General features: G+C 41.3%; 3 protein-coding genes across 17 annotated transcripts in view; all 3 read right to left on the bottom strand.

Moving 5' to 3' along the window:
- Positions 1–24,838, bottom strand: part of shc1 (SHC (Src homology 2 domain containing) transforming protein 1) — a 49,073-nt gene that overhangs the window by 4,164 nt on the left and 20,071 nt on the right. For 3 of the 6 annotated variants that reach the window (XM_037784605.1, XM_037784606.1, XM_037784602.1), the window contains 8 exons: positions 24,026–24,079; positions 23,596–23,647; positions 21,875–22,001; positions 21,626–21,773; positions 21,275–21,332; positions 21,031–21,147; positions 19,620–19,876; positions 16,691–19,499 (listed from right to left, as the gene is read on the bottom strand). In XM_037784605.1, coding sequence (XP_037640533.1) covers positions 19,371–19,499; positions 19,620–19,876; positions 21,031–21,147; positions 21,275–21,332; positions 21,626–21,773; positions 21,875–22,001; positions 23,596–23,647; positions 24,026–24,079 — 942 coding nt within the window. In that variant the 3' untranslated portion in view covers positions 16,691–19,370. Of the gene's footprint in view, positions 1–5,722; positions 5,727–16,690; positions 19,500–19,619; positions 19,877–21,030; positions 21,148–21,274; positions 21,333–21,625; positions 21,774–21,874; positions 22,002–23,595; positions 23,648–24,025; positions 24,080–24,838 lie in introns of those variants that run through there. The other 3 variants (XR_005208840.1, XR_005208841.1, XM_037784604.1) reach the window with 3 other exon arrangements.
- Positions 1,109–13,579, bottom strand: pbxip1b (pre-B-cell leukemia homeobox interacting protein 1b). Of its 9 annotated transcripts, none has more exons than XM_037784593.1 (12): positions 13,432–13,579; positions 11,184–11,260; positions 10,679–10,754; positions 9,832–9,899; positions 8,371–8,782; positions 8,150–8,224; positions 7,153–7,386; positions 6,997–7,020; positions 5,822–5,874; positions 5,370–5,483; positions 4,969–5,203; positions 1,109–4,811 (listed from the first exon to the last, which is right to left on the bottom strand). In XM_037784593.1, the coding sequence occupies exons 2-12, from the start codon at positions 11,232–11,234 to the stop codon at positions 3,271–3,273; spliced, it is 2,883 nt and encodes a 960-aa protein (XP_037640521.1). In that variant the 5' UTR covers positions 11,235–11,260; positions 13,432–13,579; the 3' UTR covers positions 1,109–3,270. The 9 variants fall into 9 exon arrangements, with proteins under 9 accessions (XP_037640521.1, XP_037640522.1, XP_037640527.1 ...); XM_037784594.1 differs by having other exon boundaries at positions 1,109–4,808; XM_037784599.1 differs by having other exon boundaries at positions 5,113–5,203.
- On the bottom strand, positions 14,938–16,493 carry LOC119496928 (lens epithelial protein). Of its 2 annotated transcripts, none has more exons than XR_005208842.1 (2): positions 15,818–16,487; positions 14,938–15,130 (listed from the first exon to the last, which is right to left on the bottom strand). XR_005208842.1 is itself a non-coding variant. In XM_037784611.1 (2 exons), the coding sequence occupies exon 1, from the start codon at positions 16,155–16,157 to the stop codon at positions 15,960–15,962; it is 198 nt and encodes a 65-aa protein (XP_037640539.1). In that variant the 5' UTR covers positions 16,158–16,493; the 3' UTR covers positions 14,938–15,130; positions 15,932–15,959. The 2 variants fall into 2 exon arrangements, 1 of the variants encoding a protein (XP_037640539.1); XM_037784611.1 differs by having other exon boundaries at positions 15,932–16,493.

Genomic DNA, 24,838 nt, shown 5'->3' with positions numbered 1-24,838 from the left:
TTGTCTCGTGATTAATGTATTTGTGTCTAAGGAGTTGCTGGTCTATATTTCGCTACATAATCCATACTTCTTGAATTCCTTGATTGCCTGCTGCACTCACTCATCCAGCGGTTGGCCTGGAGAGTAGATGCATTTACTGCTTTAAATGTTTCATGCAAATAAATGTAAAAAAAAAAGTGTGTGAAAAACTCAGAGGTCCTTAAAGTCACACACGTATAGAGCAGGTTGATTTACAGGGTCTGCTTTCACAGACTTTATTATGTAGTTATTCATTATAGAGAAGTGTGCGTTGGGGATCGTAAACCTGCACGAGATGTTGCTTTTACGCAGAGGCAGCAGTATAAATTGTATGTGTATTTGCGTGTGTGTGACATTACAGCTGAAGATAGCAGATTGACAACATTATGAGGAGGAATGGCACCTCACTTTGAGTATCAATATTTCTCACATCCAGAGAACTACTGTTAATTCTCTTGGATCTACAACATATCTATACTGATAATCAGTATTCATGTAAACAGTTTCAACATTTAACCAGGCTCCAGTTTCTAGTAACAAACATGCACAATGATTGACTAACAAAACACTGAATGACATGAAGTCCTCTTAGTCAATCTCACCCTCTCCTTATCCATTCTCCTCTGCCGCCATCAGCCAAGTCGTTGCTCCACCCATCCAAATACAGGGAACAGAACAGGAAGGAACAGCAAAAAAAAAGTATCCCAGAGGAGAAGTTAACATCAGTCTGGCAAAGGCAATCCAAGGAGAAAAGAGGAGTTGATTCATCTGCAATGGCACGCACAGTAACACATCACTCATCTGCTGACAGATCAATACAACAGAGGTGACAGCTTTTTACAGATTCCACTGACTTTCAACAAGAAATTGGTGGAACAAGTGTTCAAACAACCATAAACTTATTATTAATTATCAACAAAAGAAAAGATCTCACCTTCTGTCTCACCTTGCAGAATCATCAGGACGTGTAAACCCTAAACAGGATCAAATTCAGATGAAGACCTGAAATCACTATGTCTAATAAAATGAGTAGATGTTCGCGGGTGGCATTCACATTTAACAAGTGAAAAGAAGACAAAAGCAAGTTATGTACAGTGATGCAACAAATTTATTATTCTGCTCTTGTGACAGTAACAGGGCCAAATATGAACATCCTAACATACATAAGTTCTCTATGCTGCCACACAGCATGTGGTTCAGCAGCGACACCCTCTGAAAATCTCTACGCAGCTGTAGGCCCCTCGAAGCAGCAACATTTAATAAGTTAGCGTGTAAACAGAAAGCAAGGAAAACATGCTTTTTTTGGAAACTACGTGCCACAACCTCAGTGCTGCCATGAGCAACCTAATCAATAAAAACAAATGTTACATTCATGATAAAACAATAATTAAGGACATTTTAGTGCGCAACATGAGTTCTGTACCTGAAAAGAAACATACATGCTCAACATGTTGATATCTTATGTGCCAACCAATTATTATTTGTATCTATATTATGCCAAACTATATATTAAGTTAATTATATATTTCTGTATTTCAGCAAAGACATTTAATGCAATATGTACAAACAAACAAAAAACAAAGTCAATGCAGACTTCTCTAATTTCACATACAATTTTCACTAAACTTTTATCAGCCGTTCAAACCACCCTTTCTAAAAACTAATGATTTAAAAGATAATCTGACATTTAAGTGCCAGGCTAAAGCAATTAGATGGCATACTGTAGGTACAGAGTAGGATCAGTGAATATGTAGACTTCATCAGTGCACAGTGCAGTTTGCAGAGGAAGAGGTGTGGTGTGTGAATAAGACTTTACAGAGTCAAAGCAGAGTAACACCCAACTCAGTCTAACAGGTTTAATCTCCCCTGTGCAAAGGAAGAAAGGAGCAGAAATGACTTTCACACCAACGGATGTTCAACATTAGCTGCAGGTGCTCAGTTACAAATAAAATAGACGTGGGGTTTTCTATGGATTGAACACTAGAAGAAAGAGCCCAGGAAGGCTATGTAACGTATGCATAATGGTTCTTAAGTATCCGTTTCTTCTCTCTCAAGTTCATCCCCAAAACACCTTATGAAGATGCAAAAAACACTTTCTCCATTATTAAGTACTAATGTGCCTGCGTGTGCAGAGGTAAAATACAAAACGACCCAAGAACAGTGAAATTAAGTTTTTAAGTTGAACTTCTTGGACAGCAGATGGCAGGGGTAAAATAAGATCCCGTAAAAAGGGTGACAGGATGATAAATGTAGACTCGGAAGCGTTTGTGGTCCAATACAAAATGTTCCCTTTGAATAACCTCTCATCCGTCATGACTGCTCTTATACTTCACCCACGAAATGACCATTTGTATATCAGTTACTCGCCCAGTGTTAACCTTGAATTCTTGAGGAAAACTTTTGTTTTTCTCGCATGCCTCCTCGGTGAAAGAAGAATCAAAAAATGGAGAAATGTCTTGATGAACTGAAGTAAATGAGGGCTTTCGCCATAACCTTACTATTTAAACATCTGCATAAACAACAGTCTCATGCTCGCGCAGGCGCGCTACCTGTCCGTGCGAGTCCGAAGTGTTTTAGATAGTAAGGCTTTAGCAAAGATGCATGTGTTTAGGAATTAGTGAGCCTACGACTGGATAAATGAGACGCACCGTTACCAGATGGGATATCGGGCCGATTCTGACTCAAATAGCCGGATCGGATATTGGTGACAATGACGATCAATTCAATTCAATTCTATGTTTGTATATAATGTATATTATATACTGGAATTTTTGAGTTTTGACCAATTTGTGCTGCATTAAAAAGTTGTAATTCCTGTTAATTTTGAAGATTTGTTTTTACCAAGTTGCAGGTGTACGATTTTATTATCTTCATACAATTCAGTAAAACTGTATTTATGTATTTATTTGTTACATTTTGTTTACAAAGTTGGGAAAGCAATATTTAAGTCAAGCCTGATCCAGTAACTTCCACACAGTGAGGCATGCAGTTTATTAATTACACAGTGGTATCGGATCGGTTCTCGGTATCGGCTGATATCCGAAGCCCGGGTATCGGTATTGGGACTGAAAAAGTCGGATCGGTTCATCCTTAAATGAGACTTGAACTATACTGCACAAGTTGTGTGAGAGTTTCGCTGCTGTTAAACGCGGCCCCATGTACCTCAATTTATCATGATTCTTGATTCACCATGGAGGCATGAGAGAAAAGTTTTCTTCAAGAATTCAAGGTAACGTGAATTCCATCACTTCATCAGCCACGTCCTCGTCCGCTCTCCTTCTTCAACTCCCCTTTGGATCTCTCCTCTTTCTCTACAGCTCCTGGCAAGGAAAACTTTTTCATAACTTCTGTTTCAAACTCCTCCATTTCTTCTTCTATGGCACTATCCTCTTCCTCTGCGTCGTCGTCATCGTCGTCGTCGTCGTCTCCTTCCACCATGTCTTCCAAAATATCTGTCAAATCTTCGACGAACTCTTGAAAGCTCGTCTGGTCGTGAACAAAGACTCCGTCCTTGAAGAATTCGGTGGCTAGCTTTTTGAGCTCTTCTCTTTTGGCACCATCCACTCCCGCCTCCTCCGCCTTGGCCAGGTAAGTGTCGAGGATGGCCTCAAACTCGGGTAAGGGGACGGGGAGCAGCCCCTCGGCCTGAGCACAGGTCTCCAGTGAGTCACACTGCGGTGCTGGTTTGGGGTTGTTCTGGAGGCGGTCTCGCTGCTGGACCCAGTACTCGGGCTGCTCCTGGGAGGGTCGGCTGTGAGAGTGAAGATGCTTCCTGTCGTCTCCCCACAGGTGCTTTTCCTTGTGGCCGTGATGACTGTTAGATTTGTGCTCATCTTTGTGTTTCTGGGAGCTTGATCTGTCCTTTCTGTCTTTATCTACTCCTGTCTTCAACGGTTCTTCTTGCGTTTTCCTCTCATCTTTCTTCCTCCACTCCTTATCGTCTTTACTCTTCTTCTCATTCCACTGTATCCTCTCATCCTTCCCCTTCCTTTCTTTACCGTGATTTTTTCTCTCTTCCCACTGTTTCCTTTCACCCTTTCCTTTCCCTTCCTTACTATGATCTTTGCCATTTTTACTTTTCCAGTCACCGTCTTTTTTCTTCCACTCTTTCTTCTCTCCTTTCTCTTTCCAATCTTTTTTCTCCCGTTTCTCTTTTTCACTTTCCTTCAAGCCATCTTTCCCCTTCCTCCATTCCTTCTCTCCATTCCACTCCTCCTTGCCCTTGAGCTTCTCTCCGTGGTCTTTTCCTACCTTCCAATCCTTCTTCTCCTCCTTACCCCTCCATTGTTTACCCTCCTTAACTTTCTCATGCTTTATCCAGTCTTTATCCTTACCTTCTTTTCTCTCACTCTTTTCTACCCGATCTTTCTTCCCTTCCCTATCCTTCCATGGCTTTCCTTCATCACCTCTGCTCACCTTTTCTTTCTTCCGGTCTTTCTCCTTCCATTGTTTTGTCTCATCGCTGTGCCTCTTTTGCTTCCCTTCCTTATCTTTCTCTTTGTCAAACTTTCCTGGCTCCTGTTTTCCCTTTTTCCATTCTGCTTTACCTCCATCTTTCTGCTCACGTATCTCTCCTTCCTTCCATTCAGATTTATCTCTCGCTTTCCACTCCTTCTTCTCGCCCATGTCCATTTTATCCTTCTTCACATCTTTCTTCTTCTCCCTCTGGTCATCTCTTGGCTTCTTGGGCTGTGTCTCTGTAGATCCGGCTGTGACCTGCGTGCTCTCCTCTGGCTGGCCACTGGGGGGCGATGTGGTGGGCTTCACAGGCGCTTGAGCTGCTTCACTGGCTGCTGAGAGAAACACAAGAAGTCACTACAACTACAAAGACGAGAAGTGAGCATTCAAGTGAAAAGAAGAAAAGGTAAGAAACATGCAGCACTGTCCCTGGCTGTCTAATAACTATCATCCTTCTACATCTTCTACCCTCCCCCCTCTGTCCCTTGGTACCTGAGGGGTGTTTTAACTCAGTCACAGAGGATCTCAGTGTTTCTAGTTCTTTCTGTAGGGCCGGGACAGACTCCAGCTCTCTCTTCATCCTCTTGTTCTCTTTCTGAAGGACAGGGAGAGATGTCATCTCTTTCTTCAACCTACTGTTTTCCTTCTCCACCTCCTCCCACCGCAGCCGCTCCTTTGCTCCCTCTGCTGCCTGTCCCTTGGCTACTTTTAGCTCTTCTTTCTGTGCCTGTGTGAAAAAAAAAAAAAAAGAACAGGAGAAAAGAGTCCTGTGAGAATATTACAAACTCAGTGACACGTTTATGCACAGACACACATCCATGTACGTATGTATGTATACCACACACAAACACACACAGAGGAGAGAGAAGGTGAGAGACAGAATGGAGTCACACCTGAAGTTGGGCTTGTAGCACAGAAAGCTGTGGGTTCCCTTCGGCTAACTTATTTAGAAGCTCTGTATTGTCAGCATCTACTGGGGGTGGAGGAACCTCTGGATTAAGCCACTCCTGTCAACAAATTGCACACACAGTACAACACAGTGGCGAGATTTTAGACGACGACTTCCCAGGATAACTGTTGCCAGACTGAGAAGTCGAGAAGTGAGAGAACAGTATGTGACGGTGAGGCGGGAAAGAACAAAAGTCCAGAGTAGCACAGTTGGTAGACAATAGCAGTAATGCTGCCAGTGTTGTGGGTGGTCTCCTGCTGAGCATATCACACTAAAAATTCATGTGGTGGTACTCACTGTGCTGTAAACTAGGCACACAAATGGTATTTATAATGGAGAGAACACAGACAGAATAGAAGGACAAAAAAATAAGTGACAAATTGACGTCAGACTGACCTGTTTTCCAGGTACCTCTGCATCTTTCAGCTCCATCGTACCGTAGTCGCTCTCTGCAAATGTATTATGCAAAGCTTAATGTTCATGTGAATAAATACGCTGTCAAAGGACACTAGCAAAAGCTTTGCATATGATGGAAAAAATGCCACCTACCCAAACAACCAGCTGATTAAGGGCATATTTACACTGACTGTATAACATCATATAAAATGAAAGGTTAAGGACAATATATTTATTGGTGTTTGAAAACCTTGTATCTCCAATTGTGCAACTTTTCAGTTTAAAATGTTGCCTTATCGTCTATGTCAGTGGTTCCCAACCTTTTACCTTAGGGTACCCCTTTTCTATCATTGAGTAAACTGATGAACCCTGACTAAGTGACATATTTTATGGATATTTCATGCCATATTCAATCCATACCAATACAATACAATTAATCCAAATAATGAATGCAATAACTGCAGGAAGTTTGTGTAAAAAGAGCGATTTGGATGAATTTTGAGCAGATTATTTCCTATGAATATCGTATCAGTCAGAGATGAGTTTCCTGTTGTTTTTAGGGACTTTTAATACAATTCTCTGTATTGTGTATTTTTTTAATTCTTAATAATCATTCATACTTTATAGGCTTTGTTTTTTACTAATTCAGTGTTTTCTTCTCCCTTGGCGCTTAGTCATTGTTCTATCAGCTCTTTGGTTGTTTTAGCTGCGTACTTTTCTAAAGCAGGACGAGGCTGTTTAGCAGAGAGGGAAGGCTCTGTGAATATGGCTCGTGTTCAGTGTGGCGACTCCCAGTGGGGGTTGAGACCCCCAGGTTGGGAACCAGTGATCTATGTTCTTGTAAAGTTTTAACATTTATCATGCTATGAAGAAGTTATTAATACTTAAAAATCTGTTGTTTCGCAAGCACAGATATGGTGGTCAAGCTCAAAATGATTGGTTTGCATTGTGGTGATGTGGTATGAGGTTTTCATTCAACGACAGCAAATAAGCCTCGTAACAAAAGTGCATGAATCATTCTCTATTGTGCTCACACACACACGTTTGCCTGTAGTGCTTTTAAAATTCGCTTCCGAAAAAGGTGTCAGCTGCAAAACAATTTTTTCTGCATGCAAATTCAAACACACAAACATGCAGTGGGCAAGAACACACTCATTCACACACACATAACCTACCCTCATCCAGGTCCATGAAGACACCTGCAGGTATAATACACCTCAGTCTCAGAGCACCTTTGTCTCGTTTACAGCTAGTAACTCCTCATTTTCCTCTAACTTCACTTTAACATCTTAAGATTCATCAACACAGTACCAGGCAAAGGGGACGCCTACCTGAGAAAAAGATGGTGCCAAGGCCTAACAGGATGACAGCACCCAGGATGCACTTGTTCACAGAGAACCCGCTGTCATCCCTCCGCTGTGGCAGCTGAAACTCTTCTTCTCCTTCCTCTTCCTCCTCTGTCCTTCCGACGCGCTCCAGAGCTGCTAGGAGAGACCTCCTTCTCTTCACCTCTGGCTCTGCCTCGTCTCCCGTCTTCTCACCCACCTCTGAATCCACAAGGGAGTCTGGAGCAGTGGAAGGGAAGAGGATGAAAAGTTGTTGTTAAAGTATTTTTGGACTTTACAGATGTAATCTATTCAATGTGAACTCCGAAGGCATAACTGTTCAAAACAGCTGATCATTTAATGTGTACGTATCCATTATACAATTTTATTTTCTGCCACACTTATTATTTTAAAGCTGTTGCACATCATTGGGCACAAATTTGCTCTTGCATTTACAAAGTTGATGTTAGATAGCACAGCAGCTCTGGCGCTGTAATCGGTGTGATGAAGCAGTATACTCCTCATGGGAGATAAGACTTGCTTCTTTATTGGCTCTGCTGTGCATGGCACGCTGGTTAATTTGCTCCATTACCATTCCTTATTTTCCTTTAAACTGCATAAACAAAAGGCTTAAATCTTGAATAAATCGTCTGGAAAGTGATTCAAATGCTTCAATTTGGAACTTCTGGCACCAAAGTTTTCCAAAGTATTTGCATTAAATTTATTGTAGAAGAGCAATGGCACCATAAAAGGGCACTGTAAAAGAACTCACTGACTCTGAACTCTAGTTGGTGAACGAAAAGTGTATGAAGAAAATGCACAACAGAGCAAAAGAAGACTTTTTCTTAATTCTGTAGCGAAAAAAAAAAAAAAAGAGCTGCGGACCAAAAACACCACACTGCAAAAAACTTTTGAGGTCCCAGTCCCTCTGAAGCCAATTTACTTCTGCAGGTTGTCATGCAACTAAAAGCTTCTCTGTCACATCGTGCTCCCTGCCTCGTACCGACCACAGCCTCTCCAGACAACCTCCTGGCCCAGATACTGAACAATTCCATAACCAGCTGGTCCACCAAGTACACTTCAAACACAAACAGTACATATGACTTAGTCTAAAGGAAAGGATACAGGCATACCAGGTAATGATCTTTATATAACGACATAATAAAGGCTGATAATGAGGTTATTATAATATTAATCTAATAATAAAAGTCTTGTTGTTCATACCTGCCTGTTTCCTTAAGTCGGTCGTCCTTGGAAACAGCTCTGACCCCTCCTCTTCCTGTTGTAGCTCCTCCCCGTTCAGTGGATGCAGTGCTCCTTCCTGTGCGAGCCTCTCTTCTTCCTGTGTGAACTCCCCCCCTCCCAGAGTCTCTGTGCTCAGCAGTAAGGCTGGGGGGTCATCAGGAGACGGGCTTATGTGGGTGTAGGAGTCAGAAAACGAATCGGGGTCAGGGCTGGACTGCGCCGCGCCCTCAGGTAGGCCCTCTGACTGGCTGAGTCCATCACTGCCGGGGACGGAGCTGCCGGAGACTTCCAAGGAGGTGGGAACAGAGGCATCAGTGACGACGGCGGGCACGGCGGTGTGGTACTCTGCGCTCGTGTCTCCGCTTAGCTCTGCTGTTTTTTCTTCTGATACCTGCGTAAAAGAATCAGGCCATTATAATATGTATTACCACCATCAGTCAAAGCTTTTAGAGCTCCCTTTCAGCACTTTTGGTTTCCAGCTCTGCTCTAACCAGCTTTGTTTGAGGGCGTGCCAAACTAGCCGCTAGGCAGGTATTATGCAAATGTGTTACTTGGTGACATCACCACGTTACAGAAGAAAAGGCGGGACTTCAAGCAAGGCGTTTCAGGCAGTTCAGGAGCAGTGTTTCTGTGGGGGAGAGTTAACTCCCTTTGGCGTGGACTTTGGGCTTTGTAACTTTGCAGACCTTTCACATGCACCATAAATTATATAACACACTAAAGGAAAGGGAAAAAGCACCACAACATAATAGGCCCTCTTTAAACTCAAGCAATGAGCCTAATTCAAAATTTTGGGCAGAGAGTTAGATGAGGAGTTTTAAACCACTCCTGTATCTGTACGGTAAATATAAAGCTACAGCCAGTTAGCTTAGTTTAGCACAAGAAGGGTAAGGAAGGGTGCTAGCCTGGCTCTGTCCAAAGGTAACAAAATACTAATTAACACGTTATATCTCTCTTTCTATCTCGTTAAATCTGTACAAAAAACGTGTAAAAACATCAGTTTTTGTAAAACAACAGTTCGCCGTTTTACAATGGGTTATGTGCTGGACGATTTCTTGGCTATAGGACTAGTTGCCAAGCAACCAATAGAAACTCCAGGAAGTCACTGGTCGCGGCCAAGAAATAGAGGACATATAATAACTGTAGCCTGGTAACAGCTGAAAATAACCATCCTCAAGGTATGAATACTTAGTTAGAAAGGGTAATAATGTACTGTAGCTACACACCCACTGGTCAATCAGAATAAAGCACTCCTAGAGGCTATAAACAGTTTAAATGTATATCCTCTGGCAAACCAGCAATGAGTATTCAACCAAAGCATGGTATAGTTACAAAATAAAAGACAGCAGAATGCCTTCGTTGACCAATCATAACTACATATTCAGCTAAGCTGTGAAACAAATATTACATTATAGAAAATGATTTGTGTTGCTGTCTTACCAGGTGGCTCTCCACAGGGAGCCCCTCTGCAGACTCTGCACCGTTTGCAGGCTGGCTCTCCTCTGAACCTGGCTCAGCAAACACAGAAACATAAGGCAAGAAGGACGACTTCAAGAGCAATAGTTAAACATATTTCAAGTGTGACTCTTTGAAATGCAGCTATTCTAACTTGGAATACCTTCTCCAGTGTGTATAGTACATAATGATAAGCTGTGATATAATATTATTCACTTTTCAGGTTGTTTCATTTTATTAATTATTAGAGAAGGCAAAATTTTGGCAAGGAAAAACAGTCATGGCCATTTTCAAAGGGGTCCCTTGACCTCTGACCTCAAGATATGTGAATGTAAATGGGTTCTATGGGTACCCACGAGTCTCCCCTTTACAGACATGCCCACTTTATGATGATAACATGCAGTTTGGGGTTAAGTCATAGTCAAGTCAACACACTGACACACTGACAGCTGTTGTTGCCTGTTGGGCTGCAGTTTGCCATGTTATGATTTGAGCATATTTTTTATGCTAAATGCAGTACCTGTGAGGGTTTCTGAACAATATCTGTCATTGTTTTGTGTTGTTAATTGATTTCCAATAATAAATATATACATACATTTGCATAAAGAAAGCATATTTGTCCACTCCCGTGTTGATAAGAGAATGAAATACTTGACAAATCTCCCTTTACGGTACATTTTGAACAGATAAAAAATATTCGATTAATCACGATTAACTATGGACAATCATGCAATTAAATATTTTAATCAATTGACATCCCTAGTGTTAAGTAAATATGTTTTTCCTGTGGCATAAATAATCTCACAATCCTCAAATGTATTGTGACAAACACCTGCTGCAGATGTGAGGCTTTCTTCATGGTGCTTTGTCCCCTCTGCCAAAGGCCTCAGGGTTTCAGCGGCAGTCTCCTGGGACAAACAGACAAACAAAAGACAGTCAGAGGACACAAACGCACAGACATTATTACCATTTAGATATTATTGCTGGAGCAATCCAGGCTAATCTGAACATGCAGTTTATCTTTTGATTGTTTCTGAGCATCACTCTTTTAAACAACAGCTACTGTGGGCCACTGAACAAGCTAGTGTGTGTGTGTGTGTGTAACTCCCCATCAGGTCAATGCCTCTTAAGCCAGTTTGCTTTTTTTCTAAATAATAGTTAAAATCATAAAGTAAAAAGAAACAGAGACAGTCTTATTACAGAAACCTACTTCATATCCAGGTGACCCAAAAGAAAATCAACTGGGGCAAGGAGCTTTTTTTTTTTTTTTTAAATAATGCGTTTTTCAATGAGGTCAATCACAGCGACTTGCTAAGCGCTTTACAGAGCGGTGATACCTCAGGAGCGAGGATGGTCCAGCTGTTGTTCGCACCGCTGCCGCCAGACATGGCCCCCTAGAGGCTTTGCCTGTCTCCTGCAACACAAGAGGAACATACATAACAGGTTAAGAGTAGTTCACAATTTGAGAAGAAATCAAATTAAATGTATAATCCTTCATACGCTCTGCATCGAAGCTGGCGGTGTGATATTTCAACAAGGTCAATCCTACATTTTAAAAATGGTGCAGTGGGAAAAATAGACTTTTGCACGATGCACTTGTTACTGAAGCGACAGCCGACAACCCCGAGTGAGCAGGTGTATTGTAGTAGTAGTATTATAGGGTGACAGTGTGAGCACTGCAGCTTAAAGAAATTTACATTTCCTGTTTACCCATGCGCAGTATTTGCATACCTGCCTTTGTTATTCAGCCTCACCCATTCTGCCAATAAAGGAGCTACTGTAACACATTCATTATTGCATTGTGTGTATACGTGCAGGAAGTCCAGTTCCTTGGAACCATTCAGTTCTTCATTAGTAGTTTGTATGTGTTGTGGGCCTTTTAGTCACCCTGGCTTTTGACTAGCAGGGACATGTTTTGGCACGGGACACGGGTAACTAAGGCCGCCCGTCACCAGACAGCAGAATAGGCTGTACATTTCAAAGCTACTGGTCTGTCAGTTTATGTCTACAAACCACCAAATTTAAAACTACAATTCCCATGCATACATTCTACGGTAAGATAAACATATGGTGCAGCTGTTTTCCCTGAATCTACATCTGTAGTAGTAGGTCAATCCTTCCAGACTGAGATCACTCAAGCGGAAACACAAGACTGACATTTCAGTGTCACGTCCTGTTCAGCTACAAGTGTCCGGTATTACAGCTGCTCTCAAACAGCAGAGGAGGACATAACAGATGCATATTTATCATGCGTAGTCTGGCTTTCCTCTGTGAATGCAGAAAGAGCTAACCACTTACATTAACACCACATTGTCTGGGTAATAATGACACACTTCACTCCCCAAATTCAATTCTCTCCCAGCTCTGCAATTTGGGTCTCCTAATCGAGTGCCTCCCAAGAGAAGCCTACTGAATCTAGCCTAGGGCCCTAGGAGCATTGTGGGGCATATAGTGGAATGGCTTAAATAGATACCGGCTAAATATAGCCACCATGAGATTGACTAGAGACAGAGAGCATGCAGAAGATGGCCATGGGGAACACAACAGAGGCAAGAAATGTATTATAAGGACAGTGTTAAAAGGATTATTTTAACTGTACCACATAGCCAATGGCTTTTATTAGCAGAGAAAAAAATAATGTTCACAGCCTTGTAGTCTCTTCTTCTTCTCTGATCTCAATAAGTAATATCTAATATAACCTGTAAAGCTCTAAGAGGAGGCTGGGTTACGCCATATCTTCATAGCCATCATATTTAAAGATACTTGACACCATCTCTGTTTATTAATACATTTTAAACAATAATCTTCAGTTTAGTTTATGTGTCACCTAAAATTGCATTAGTGGGATCACTAAAATACAAACCAAATTACAGCTGTAGGCTTATTATCTTGATCTCAGCAGGGAAAAAAATACCAAAAAAGGTCAAGATATTAAACTTCATATTTAAAGATACTTCACACCCTGCCTGATCTCACTTTATTAATACATTTTAAACAATAATCTTCAGTTTAGTTTACCTTAAAATTGCATTAGGCAATAGTGGGCACACTAAAAATACAAACTAGAGCCAAATACATGACTACAGCTGCAGGCTTATTATCTTGATCTCTGCAGGGAAAAAAATGACCAAAAAAGGTCAAGAGAATAAACTACAGGCCAGGACAGGCAATGTTAGGCTGTCAGCAAGAGCACCATAACCAGTATGTTCACACAGCATCATCAACAACACATGATGATGTTAGCTTTGTTATTCAGACTGCTTTTAAGTGAAGGGGTGTGCAGCCTGGGACAGGAAATGTCATATATGGAGATGGGCTCAAAGATAAACAAATGCGAGTTAAACTCAAATATATCACTTTTTAAACGTGTTAAAGGCCAGTGTGAGTAAGCTGAAGCTCTAAAGGGGTCAAAAGCCACCAAAATAGTTAACAGTGGCCAGTAGCTAAATACAAAACTTTCCACTTTCAACAGCCAAACCAGGAAAAAGTGAGTGAAACGACGCAATGGAGGAACAAACAACAGAACAGACCTTGTCACTTTAAAATAAAAACACTTGTTGCATCCAAATTCAGGTCATTTCTTACCGTGGTCCGTCGCTTTAACTTCAGTCCCCCCACACAGTCTGTCACAGATACAGCAGACACTTCTGAGCTTCCTCATCCAACTTGCGAACATAGAAAAGTGCGTCTTGAAACTTGCAATGATCCACACGCCTCTCGTCCAATCACAGACCGCGTAGAGGCCTTAGTCCCGCCCCTCGCCCTCCAGTTCGACCAATGGGATCACTGCTCCTCACTTGGGAAAGGTTCCAATGTGATTGACACACGCAGGTGATGCTGAGTATGTACAACATACATCTTACATAGGATAACACCAGCAGTCCTCCTCGGGCATTTAATGCTGGTAGTCCACAGGCTCTTGGGCTGATTCCAGGTTGATATTGTAGGTCACAATATATATATATTTTTTAACCTTTATTTAACCATGTTGTAATCATTGAGATTAAGAATCTCTTTTGCAAAAGAGACCTGGCCAAGACAGCAGCATTTAAACATACATTAAAGTTTCAGACGCCACAACATAAAACAAATGCAAAATAAATACATAGCATAATATCATACAAAACACATTAAAATCAAGTGTTTAATATATATAATAATATATCCTCATTTCCCATATACAGTAAGACAGTTTGTAAAATATATCCTGTTTTGGTTCAATATAAGTCACAAATTGGACCTCTATAAAGACATGATACTTAAACCTTAAAGGGACTATTTGTAACTTTCAGAATTGCTTGTTAACAGCGGCACCTGTGGCCGTTAAGTCAACGAAAGTCAGCGTCGGGTTCGCGCTTGTGCTCGCTCTAAATAGACATGAACGAGCATCGCTCAACACAGTGAGGCGACACACGTCAGCTAAAACCACAATATCACTCTATATTTCACCTGCTTGGCAGTAATGTTAGCTGACCAGATGAAGGTCTCTCCATGAATCACTGCTGATCCTAGTGTTGGCTTTTCCTGCTTCAGCCCCGCTGCTTCAGCCTCTGGGGCTGAGGCAGCGGGGCTCCGTAGCGAGTAACGTTGTTGTCTCCGACCGCGGCCGAAGGGAGACACCGGCATCCGGTTGGAGACGATAACATTTCTCGCTGCGGAGCCCCGTCACTTCACAAGACACGGAAAACCTCTGTTGGTCTGGAGGAGCTGCAGCATTTATTTCTGCACAAACGTCCACTGTACATTTACTAGATTTTCTCAGAGCTAAACCAACTCTCCTGCAGTGTGTAGTGTGCGCGCATGAACGTGAAGTGGAGCGAGAACGCGCGTGTTGTGAGTGAAGACAAGCAGGCAGAGGAGCAGTCTGAACAGCGTAGCCACACGCGAGCACACGAGAGCGCGCATGGGATCCCGACCCAGTAGATTTATACGTGTAAAAAGTTACAAACAGTCCCTTTAAAAGCTTAGTTTGACACTTAAACCAAAGTCTTTGTATAGCTTATCTTTTTTTTTTTTTTTTTTTGCTTTACAGTACATGTTAACTAAAAGATTAACCAAAACAAAATGAACAAAAATACAGACATAAAGGTAATCTTTTTTCTAGTCATTAGTTCCTTTATTCAGTGCACACCAGTTTGTACAGTGAACATCAGGGCTTTGTCCATTCCTCAAGGTCTCAGATCAGCAGGGATGAACTCTGACCCAATCGCAAAGTGAACATTTGTAGCTTCTGGAAATGTGCAAGTCTGTTTTCCTGGAACCCAAGTAGAGTATCCTACAGACACTAAAAAACAGAGATAAACATATTTTTAACACATTAAATAATTCTAGGATTTAGTACACCTATTCCTCATTGAAATGGCTGCTTTCTAAAATTGAGAACGTCACTTTAAACACTACAAAATAGGGCTGTGTATTGGCAAGAATCTGGCGATGCGATACATTTCATGATACTGGGGTAACGATTCAATATATTGCGATACTGTAAGCAAGGCGATATATTGCTGCATGTGATTATCATAAAGTGGGCTGTAAGCTGTCTGTAAAGGGGAGACTCGTCGGTACCCATAGAACCCATTTTCATTTACATATCTTGAGGTCAGAGGTCAAGGGACCCATTTGAAGATGGCCATGCCAGTTTTTCCTCGACAAAATTTAGCCTAACTAAGTATGGCATGATTGGTACCAATAGATTCCTTAGGTTTTCTAGTTTCATATTATGCCAGTAACTTTCGAGCCCGCTACAACCTCCGAAAGACGAAATAGCAGCCGGGTCCAACGGCGGTCCATCAGATTTTTAAGAGGTTAATCAAAAATCAATACAGCATTTTGGAGAATCTATACGGTATCTCAAAACATAATATCGCAATACTCAATATTTTTTCTTACACCCCTACTACAAAACATAAATTGCATTATATAAATTAGTTCGCTGAGTGCTCAAGTGGTAGTTTGTTGTCATATGACATACTTGCCAATGCTTTGCCAGCACCGCTGATCAAACACTCCATCCACAATGAAATAAAAGCTGGTTGAAATTACACTATAGGTGCCAACGGAGAAAAAGGAAAAATCAATGTTTGACCACTCGATCCACTCTCTCTCACAGTCGGTCAGTCCAGGATCTCTTTGATGCACCAGCAGCAGAGGAGGAAGTAGAGGCACTCCTTAGCCGACTGGATGAAACCGTAGGCAACGTTTCCTCCCATGAAGTTCTTGCCTCTTCCTAGACCCATGGCCAAGTCCCTCAGGTGCTTACCCAGAGAGGAGGAGGTAGGCATGGCCTGGGGAAGAGGACGCTGGGGATGCATGGCTCCCAGAGCGGCAAACGAGGCAGAGGCAACGGGCGATGAGGAGAAATAGGAGGTGAGGTCTGACTAAGTGCAACAGCTGAGGTGTGCTTCCTGGCAGTTAGCTCCCCTACTTATAACCTCCTGGCTGCCTCCGTTCACATCCTGCTTTTTCTCGACTGTTCCCTGCTTTCAACCATCCGCTGATTGATTAAATGCCTTGTTTACCTTTGCTGTGCACTGTTCCCCTCTGTTGTAAAGCACCCCACACACAGACTCTCCCCAGGCTCTAATAATCCCTGAATCAGCCCCCTACTGTTACAGCCTCATCTGTTCACAAACAACAGAGTTCCAGCAGCTCCAATACAACTCCAGCTCTTTGTTCAGGACCCAATGTGACAGGCGATCACACCTTCTAGTAGTGTCTGCTTTGTTGTTTTCATTCTACATCAAAGTTTTTCAGTGTACTTTGATAGAAAAATCTTAAAAAGTGATAAAAACTCAGGCTAAACGCACACTTAAAATCACATCAAAAGCCAAACTCAACAAAGAGAGATGAATGATATATGTATTTATATATGCAATCTATATTTTCAGATACAGGTGTAAACAGAAATGTTTCCCTAAAAACAAAAAAAGTATTAAAACATATAAAGTAAAAATCAATATCTGTGCACACTATTTGAAAGTAACCTTTGGCTTTCACAAATTAAAAAGTACAACAGCATCATCAACAACACAATCACCACCACCAACAACAAACAACACGTGTTTTTTTTTGAAAAAAGGATTTTCATGCAACAAAGGCATCTGTGATGAGCGATGATAGCACGGGACCGGTTCACTAATGATGCAGAGGGTCAGCTGGGTCAGTAATGGCAGATCTTAAAGCTTTGTTTTTTTTCCTATCTCTGACCTACAAACACCTGAACAGGCAGCGTGTCTGACTGACCCAGTTGTCACTCTGGTATGCGCGTGTGCATGTTAGATTACATGTGAGCCCACTTCGGGGGTCTGAGGACTAGTTTACAGTTAAGGTTTAGGTTGAAAGATCCCTTCTCGTATTTCAAGAGTTTGTCCTCGATCTCTTTGACGAGTTCAGTTGGCTTTAAGAAGAGCTACTCAGCGTCTGCGTTACTTCAAATCATCAAATCAAATCAAATACGTCATTAAAGATACAACTATGAAACAAGAATCCAAGCTGACCAGTCAAAAAGTCAATGTTATTTACAGATGGTCAGGAAATATCCCCCCGCCCCAACGGTGACATCAAGTATCTGTGACTATAAGCTGAATGCAAGAATGTGCATCAGAGGAGAGATTGCCATCACTGGATCGGTTTGTGAGTGTGTCATTTTTGCAGAGTCTTTGTTTGTTACTGAGAGGCTTGTGTGAGATTCTCCTGTAGTCCACTACATTTGAATTAAGTACATAAGGTGACTGCATTGAAGTGACGTGACTGCATTGAAGAAACAAGGCACGATTAAAAATATATATATATAAAAAAATGAACTGAGGGAGGAGGAAAGGAGAAACAATAGCGTGAACTTCTCCTCACGCAGATCCCCCCCAAAAAAATTTGTGAAAAACAGCACACTGAGGAGCAACATTTGGCTTAACATTAACAATGCTCCAAAAACATTTATGTCCTTATGTTCAGTTAACCCCCAAACCACTTCATTTTTCTTAAAAAGGACATTATTCCCTCAAGTGATTAAAAAATAAAGCAACATCACGATTCACAAAAAATTACCAGTTACAATGACATATTTTGCATCGTTGTTTTTGCAGAGGGGAATTCATTGCTTAGACTGTTCATCATTTTCTCACTGGCCAAAGTTTAAAGGGGTCTTCTTTTAACTACTCTCCTTTGCTTTCAGTCAGAATCCTCCGTAAAGATATAACCCATAAGATTGTCAGTGCAAACACATACTAAGTAGTCAGTGAAAAGCAAATGCCTCTCTGTGTTCGTGGGTGACATCAGCGCACAATTTACTTTAAAAATCTCCTTTTTGATGATGTATTCAGGCACAATCGCCCCCTCTAAAACAGGCCCCATTTAAATATGCACTCTAAATCTAAACTCGCTCCCAATGCTGTGAGCACACGAGACAGAAAAACTGCTGATAATCGTCATGGCTTTCTCTGCTGTTAGCGACCAGGTTCTTTGGTGCAGACCGTGTGTGTGTGTGTGTGTGGTGTAAAGGTGTATCTGTGTTTACGGAGGGATTAGGTAGATACAGCTGTTTAGATCCTCCTCAACTCAGAATGTCCAACAAGTAATGAGTCCCAAGATAACAGACGGAGATAAAAAAAAAAAAGAACATTAGCATGGCAGTCCCCCAGTTTTGCATACAGGCTTTCATCATCACCAGGTATCACTCCAGGGGGTCAAAGTTCAAAAGTCCTTAAAAGGGGAGTGGTTGGGGGGGGCAGGGTGGCCCTCCTGATTGGATTGGAAGCAAACTCATTTATGCATATTCACCAGGCAGAATTTTTTTTTTCAAAGTCAGGTTTGCTGCTGAAGTGCTCCAGTGACACTTTATGTGTGAGCCTGGGTCAGTCTCTGAAACAAACAACCATCACCATCCAGTTTGCCTGATATGCTCCAGCAACAGTCTGAGGAGGGAAATCGTTTCCCTGAATGAAACAACGCATGCGTAAAAGCACTGAAAATCTCATTCAATGTCCCATTTATGCTCCTTTCTTTTCAGCTGTTTTGTTTTTTTTTTGTACAAGATCCCATGTATTAGTAAAGTGTTCTGTTTTTTTCTTTTTCATAATTGCATGTTAACATTTTTTTTCATTAAAAACAAAAAAAAAACATTGCATTTGTTTTCTGCCCTGTTCGGAAATTAGCAAAGGGCTCCTCCCTGGTTCACAGTAGGCTGTTGAGAAATTGCAGCAGTGCTTCTCCGTTGTGGAGGGATGCGCCTGATAGTTGTTGGGGGGGGGGGGGCGGGGTCGAAGACTGCAGGTCACAGTTTGGCTTTCAGAAAGGACAGGAATATGTGGCACCAGCAGCGAGAGTGATTTTACTGGTGATTTTTTTTTTCTTTTTTGGCTTTTCTTCGCAATGGTGTGTGCAACATATGTTTGTATTATTGCATATGTACAGTATGTGTGTGTTAAGTGTAGTGTTGCTGTGTGTATTATGAAGGTGTGTTTGTTTGTGTTGAATTGCTGCAGGAGTGTGTGTGTATTTGGTGGAGTATTTCATTGGTGTATGTGACGTCAGGCCCTGCGCTCTACTGGCTGTTGCAGACACACTTCGCTACCAGCTGATACGATGGGGAGTCTGTTGTCCATGTGGTAACTGATCAGGTGACTCACACTTTCGAACCGATGGTCTTTTGTACGGACCTAAAAGACAAAATAAAAGTATTTAAAGGCAAGTTTAAATTCACAGCTATACTACCACGTCCCATTCATGCATCTCCCTCCCCCTCATGGTCTCCTCCTCCTCCTCCCTCCCTGACTCACCACTCCTTCTGGATCGACTAGTAGCAGGTGTTTGGGCTGACCCCCCTGTTGTCCCGTGAGGACGTACTGTCCGGGCGTGGTCCCAGATTCTCGCACCAAGAAGTCGCCATCGCGGGTCAGCAGCCTCTCTGCTTCCCTTCGACTTAAGCTACCGTGGAACCAGGACTCGCATTGCAACTGCTGCACCAGAGGGGGCGCCGTCGTCCCCGAGCTTGGGCCACCGTGCCCAGAGACTCCCAGGGCATCATCAAATGGCTCTTGAAAAACAAATACACATATATTTGTATTATGGTATTTTTCTGTTGAAAACTATGGAGTCATAGGAGTGCCATAAAAACAAAAAAACTGTAAAAGAATAACAAAAAAATGTAGAAATATAAAATAAATAAATAATTAAATGTGGAAATATAAAGACAAATAATAAAATATAAAAAAATTAATATGAGCATTTTCATTTAATTTCTATTGCTTTTGGCAATAGGGAAAGGAATAAGGAAAGGTAAAGGCATATAAATAAATACAGTATATATATATATATATATATATATATAAAAATAACAAATAATAACAATAATAAATAAAAAATGAATAAATAAATAATAAATTGAAAAAAACCTACAAAAATATACAGAAAAAATAGAATTGGTAATATGCAAAAAATAAATATATATTTTTAAAAGTATATAAATATATACAAAAATAAATGTGAAAATAAATGTAAATGTTTACTATTATTTTATATTTTGTTACTTGTCTTTACATTTCCACATTTATTTATTATTTTATTTATTCCTCTTTATATTGTCACATTTATTTTCTTATTGTTTTACGGATTTATTATTTTTTTACGGCAAGCCTATTACTCCATAGAAACCTCACATTCATGCCTAAATAGGAAAATTATCTTTCTATTTAGAAGCAAAATGATTGGGCCTTGTCCAAGTGAACCACATGATTTGACAGCTGCGTGCTATACACTGATAGTGGACTGTGTCTTTAATGTGAAAAGCTTTATGCAGTCAACCAATCATGTTACATAAAATGCCCCTGTAATGGACAAAGGCACTCTAATTCCCTTATCTTCCTCCAAGGCTGCCTTCTGTGGGCAGCTCTACTCTTCAATTAGCCTCTCTGTATGGTACACACTACTCTGCTCGTCTCCTTAGTCAATAATTAACCCTATTCTCTCCACATGGTAAAACAATTGCACTTTTGTGTTACCAGTAATTCTGGTCATTTTGAATGCAACACACCACACATATTGTCATTTACAAGAAATCATGTTGTCACCTTTTCCAGTTATTTAGTTTCCTTGCACTATTTCAGTGTTTTCAGACAGCAATCCACTGATGTATCAAGCTGGTATGACATTCCCAACACAACATAGATAGACTGGGTAATTGGCACTTACTCATGTCAAAAGCATCTCTGTGAGCGTTTCCATTAGCTGCAACTGGGGGGCGGGGTTTGTCCACATTGACGTATGAAGGGTCATCAAACAGTTCTCGTCCAACGTCTTTGGCACCAGCTAGAAGGAAAAAAAAAAAAAGACATCAGTGACCTTGGCACATCTTCCCATTTCCTCATCAGCCATGCACATTAAATGTGTGAATGACAGAGAGTGGTGCAGACGGACGGGACAGGCAGAGACTCACCTGGTAGAGGCGGCAGAGGCTGCTTGTGAATGTCATTCTGACCCGGCTGTCCATAAGGCTGCATACACAGAGGCATATAAACAAATATTGAGTCACAGCCACATGCGGGCACACTCTTGTGTATGTACACAAACAGATTCCTATTAAAAGGGTTACAAAAGGTCAGTGATGATTTGTCAGAAACCGAGCAACTACTAGTTTTCTAGGCAATTCTGACACATACTGTACAGTGATTAAATTCCTTACAAGTGTATCATCTCCTATCTGCAGTATGAGTAATGTTTGGATGTGTCGAAGCATGCGTATGAGTGTCTCATCCCTCCTGTTTGTGTTTGTGGGCACGTTTCTCACCAGCGTGGCACCTGGGCGGGTCCTCATGTCAACCAGTCCACCAGGGGGAGGCTGTTTTCCAGGAAAATTATTATAGTAAGGGACGTCAGGAGGCGGAGCAGCCTCATCATCTTCTTCCTCCCACGCAGAGCCGTCAAACGGAGCCATCCTGAGAGAAAAGGCGTGATACGAAAGCAGATTATGGGTGACAAAATACAAACACAAGCTCATGTTTTGGGCTCATGTTGAGGGACATTTTTCACATTTTACCTGTCATGAGGTGTGACCAGCTTGGGGGGGTTCTTTAGGTATTGTTTGAAACGCAGTTCAAAGGCCTGGCCGATGGTGCTGATGACTTCCTGGGCTAAACCCTCCGAACACTCCAGGATATGACATGCTGAAGGACAGGAGGCACAAATGAGTAATAAGGAAGCTGCAGCAACATGTATTTAAATGAAATATGAGCTAAGACAAACAGATCGACCTGCAGGCAAAGTATCAAATTGTGTACGCATGTGCATTTTCAGCAACAGTACATTCATGTGCCTTGCTCAAGGACATATTGGCTGTAATTACTGACGAAGAAAGAATGCATGTCATTCACTTTACCCACCCTAGTTTTCCCTTAAATTGCATCGAGACCATGAATAATATTTAACGTGGCATTGTATGTCGGTTAGGGCTGTCAATAGATATAAATAGTTAATCGTGATTAATCGCAAATTAATCTCACATTTTTTTATCTGTTCAAAATGTACCTTAAAGGGAGATTTGTCAAGTATTTAATACTCTTATCAACATGGGAGTGGGCAAATATACTTGCTTCATATAAATGTATGTATATATTTACTATTGGAAATCAATTAACAACACAAAACAATAACAGATATTGTCCAGAGATCCTCACAGGTACTGCATTTAGCATAAAAAATATGCTCAAATCATAACATGGCAAACTGCAGCCCAACAGGCAACAACAGTTTACAGTGTGTCAGTGTGCTGACTTGACTATGACTTGCCCCAAACTGCATGTGATTATCATAAAGTGGGCATGTCTGTAAAGGGGAGACTCGTGGGTACCCATAGAACCCATTTTCATCCACAAATCTTGAGGTCAGAGGTCAAAGGACCCCTTTAAAAATGGCCATGACAGTTTTTCCTCGCCAAAATTTAGTGCAAGTTTGCAGCGTTATTATCCTCCTTTGAGACAAGCTAGTATAACATGGAATATATTTTTTCAGTTGCTACTGAGCTCTGTGAGTATGGAGAATAGAACCTGTCAAAAATAAATAAATAAATAAAAAAGGTCAAATTGAACAGAAGAGTAGAACGATAGGGGAATTCATACAAAGGAAAAAAATAAAGAAGCAAATTAAAACAGAAATATCAATTTATGTCACATTTGATCAATTAATTAATGAGTCATATATTTATTTATTTTTGATTTTGGCACATTCTGTACTCCATATGTGAGTGAGAAACCGAGAACAATGTTTTTGCCCTCCATTCGTCATCATTGTACGGAAAAAATCCAGCCACATGTTCACATAATTAGCACATAGCATAAGCATGAATAAAGCAGATTCTGCCAAACAATTAAAAGCAGTCCTGTTACTTGCTATGCCTATTTAGTGATAAACTGTAAACTGTTTTCTTCCTTTGCTTTGCACACTGAGTCTGTATAATGTCTTAGCTCTAGTGGGCGGTGTGTCAAATTCAGAGGAGGGAACAAAACAAACAGAGCCGTATCATTTATTTAATAGGATTCATTTATATTTTAATAAAATGGCTCGTTTGCATTTATTGTTTGCTGAAAGTGCAATCTCAAAACCTGTTTCACCATGCAATGAGACTGAATGTAGAGAGAGATATATTTGCAACTTATGTACTGAAGGATCATGGTCTGCTCAAAGCAATCCCTTTAATAAGATTTTTTAAATGTGTCTATTTTGCTGCCTGAGTGAGGGTGTCATTTTGCCATTTCTACTCACCTCTCTGGTTGACTGGGTCTTTGGCCACATATGCTACGTACTCAGCCGTATCCTGAGGGAGACACGGTAAGACAGTTAGGGGAGGAGGGGGAAGGGAAACAAACGATAGGAGGAAAAAAGTGAAGGGCAGGTTTAGGATAGAAAGGTTGAAAAAAGAACAAGAAGAAAGAGATAAAGCAAAAGCTGCAGTCTTTTAAGTCACAACAGAAGTTAAACACACACATTGAGCTGAAAGAGAAGTGACAGGAAGTAACAAGATTCGAGCTAGGAAGAAGAGAAGGACTGTCTGCAGACCAGCGAGGCAGTAATGGAGTGAGTGGCATTCATAGGAATAGACGATGACAGAAGACAGGAAGGAAGGATGTGCAGGCTGAAGAAAGATGGAAAAACGCCAGAGTGAGATTTGAGCTGAGCTGAGAGAGTGACTCACTGGGTCTCCTCCAGAGGCGAAGGAGATGGACTGCATGTGATGATTGGCGATTATCTGTGGAGAAAAAGAAAGAAAGAGAGAGAGGGAAGAGAGAGAGACAGAAGGAGAGCACGTGGGTGACATGAAGTATGTGGGAAGTGAGATGAAAGCATGTGGATGGAGAGACAAATGTGGAATCATTACTGAGAAAAGTGCTTTTCCCCCTCCACTGAGCAGCATCAACTGCAGCGGAGATAAAAACTAAGTGGGACAGTGGATGGAACACCTTTTTAACAGTCTGCAACAACCGCCCATGCTGGATCAATAACAGCATCAACACTTGCTAATGCGCCGTGCACAATGTGTGGTCTATATCTGGGGCTGTATTTGTGAATGGATATGTGTGTGCATGTTTCTTTTTCGCTATGTGTGTGCGCGCTCTGCACTACTGTATACCATCTCCCCAAAGAAATAAACATCTTTCAGCATCTATTAACTCATAGGCAGGCGGAGGATCACATCCTGCCCCGTGGCGATGCAGGGAATGAAGATGATGGTTAAGAGTGATTTGTGTTGCATCCAGAATAAATGAGGCAAACAAAGTGGGGAAGCTCTAAATGTATCTGGGCGTCCTCAAAAGATCACAAGAACGCAGTGCACTGATGATCAAATTACAAAAATAATACATTGAGTTAGGTTGTGGTTTATTGAAGGGATAGTTTGGGTTTTTTGAAGTGGGGTTGTATGAGGTACTTATACATAGTCAGTGTGTTACATACAATACATACAGTTGGCTCACCCCCAGTTTGGAGAAACAGACAGGAGAACAAACAC

This window comes from Sebastes umbrosus, chromosome 11 (genome assembly GCF_015220745.1).
Source record: "Sebastes umbrosus isolate fSebUmb1 chromosome 11, fSebUmb1.pri, whole genome shotgun sequence".
NCBI lineage: Eukaryota > Metazoa > Chordata > Actinopteri > Perciformes > Sebastidae > Sebastes > Sebastes umbrosus.
This window is presented reverse-complemented; position numbering and strand designations above follow the sequence as displayed.

Excerpts from the sequence above, each read along its gene's own strand:
- pbxip1b (XM_037784593.1), bottom strand. The coding sequence starts at position 11,234 with ATGTCTGGCGGCAGCGGTGCGAACAACAGCTGGACCATCCTCGCTCCT. Across the intron at positions 8,783-9,831 it reads TCCCTGTGGAGAGCCACCTG|GTATCAGAAGAAAAAACAGC; the intron begins GTAAGACAGCAA and ends TCTTTTACGCAG. Across the intron at positions 7,387-8,149 it reads GTCTGGAGAGGCTGTGGTCG|ACTCCCTTGTGGATTCAGAG; the intron begins GTACGAGGCAGG and ends CCACTGCTCCAG.
- LOC119496928 (XM_037784611.1), bottom strand. The coding sequence starts at position 16,157 with ATGCATCCCCAGCGTCCTCTTCCCCAGGCCATGCCTACCTCCTCCTCT.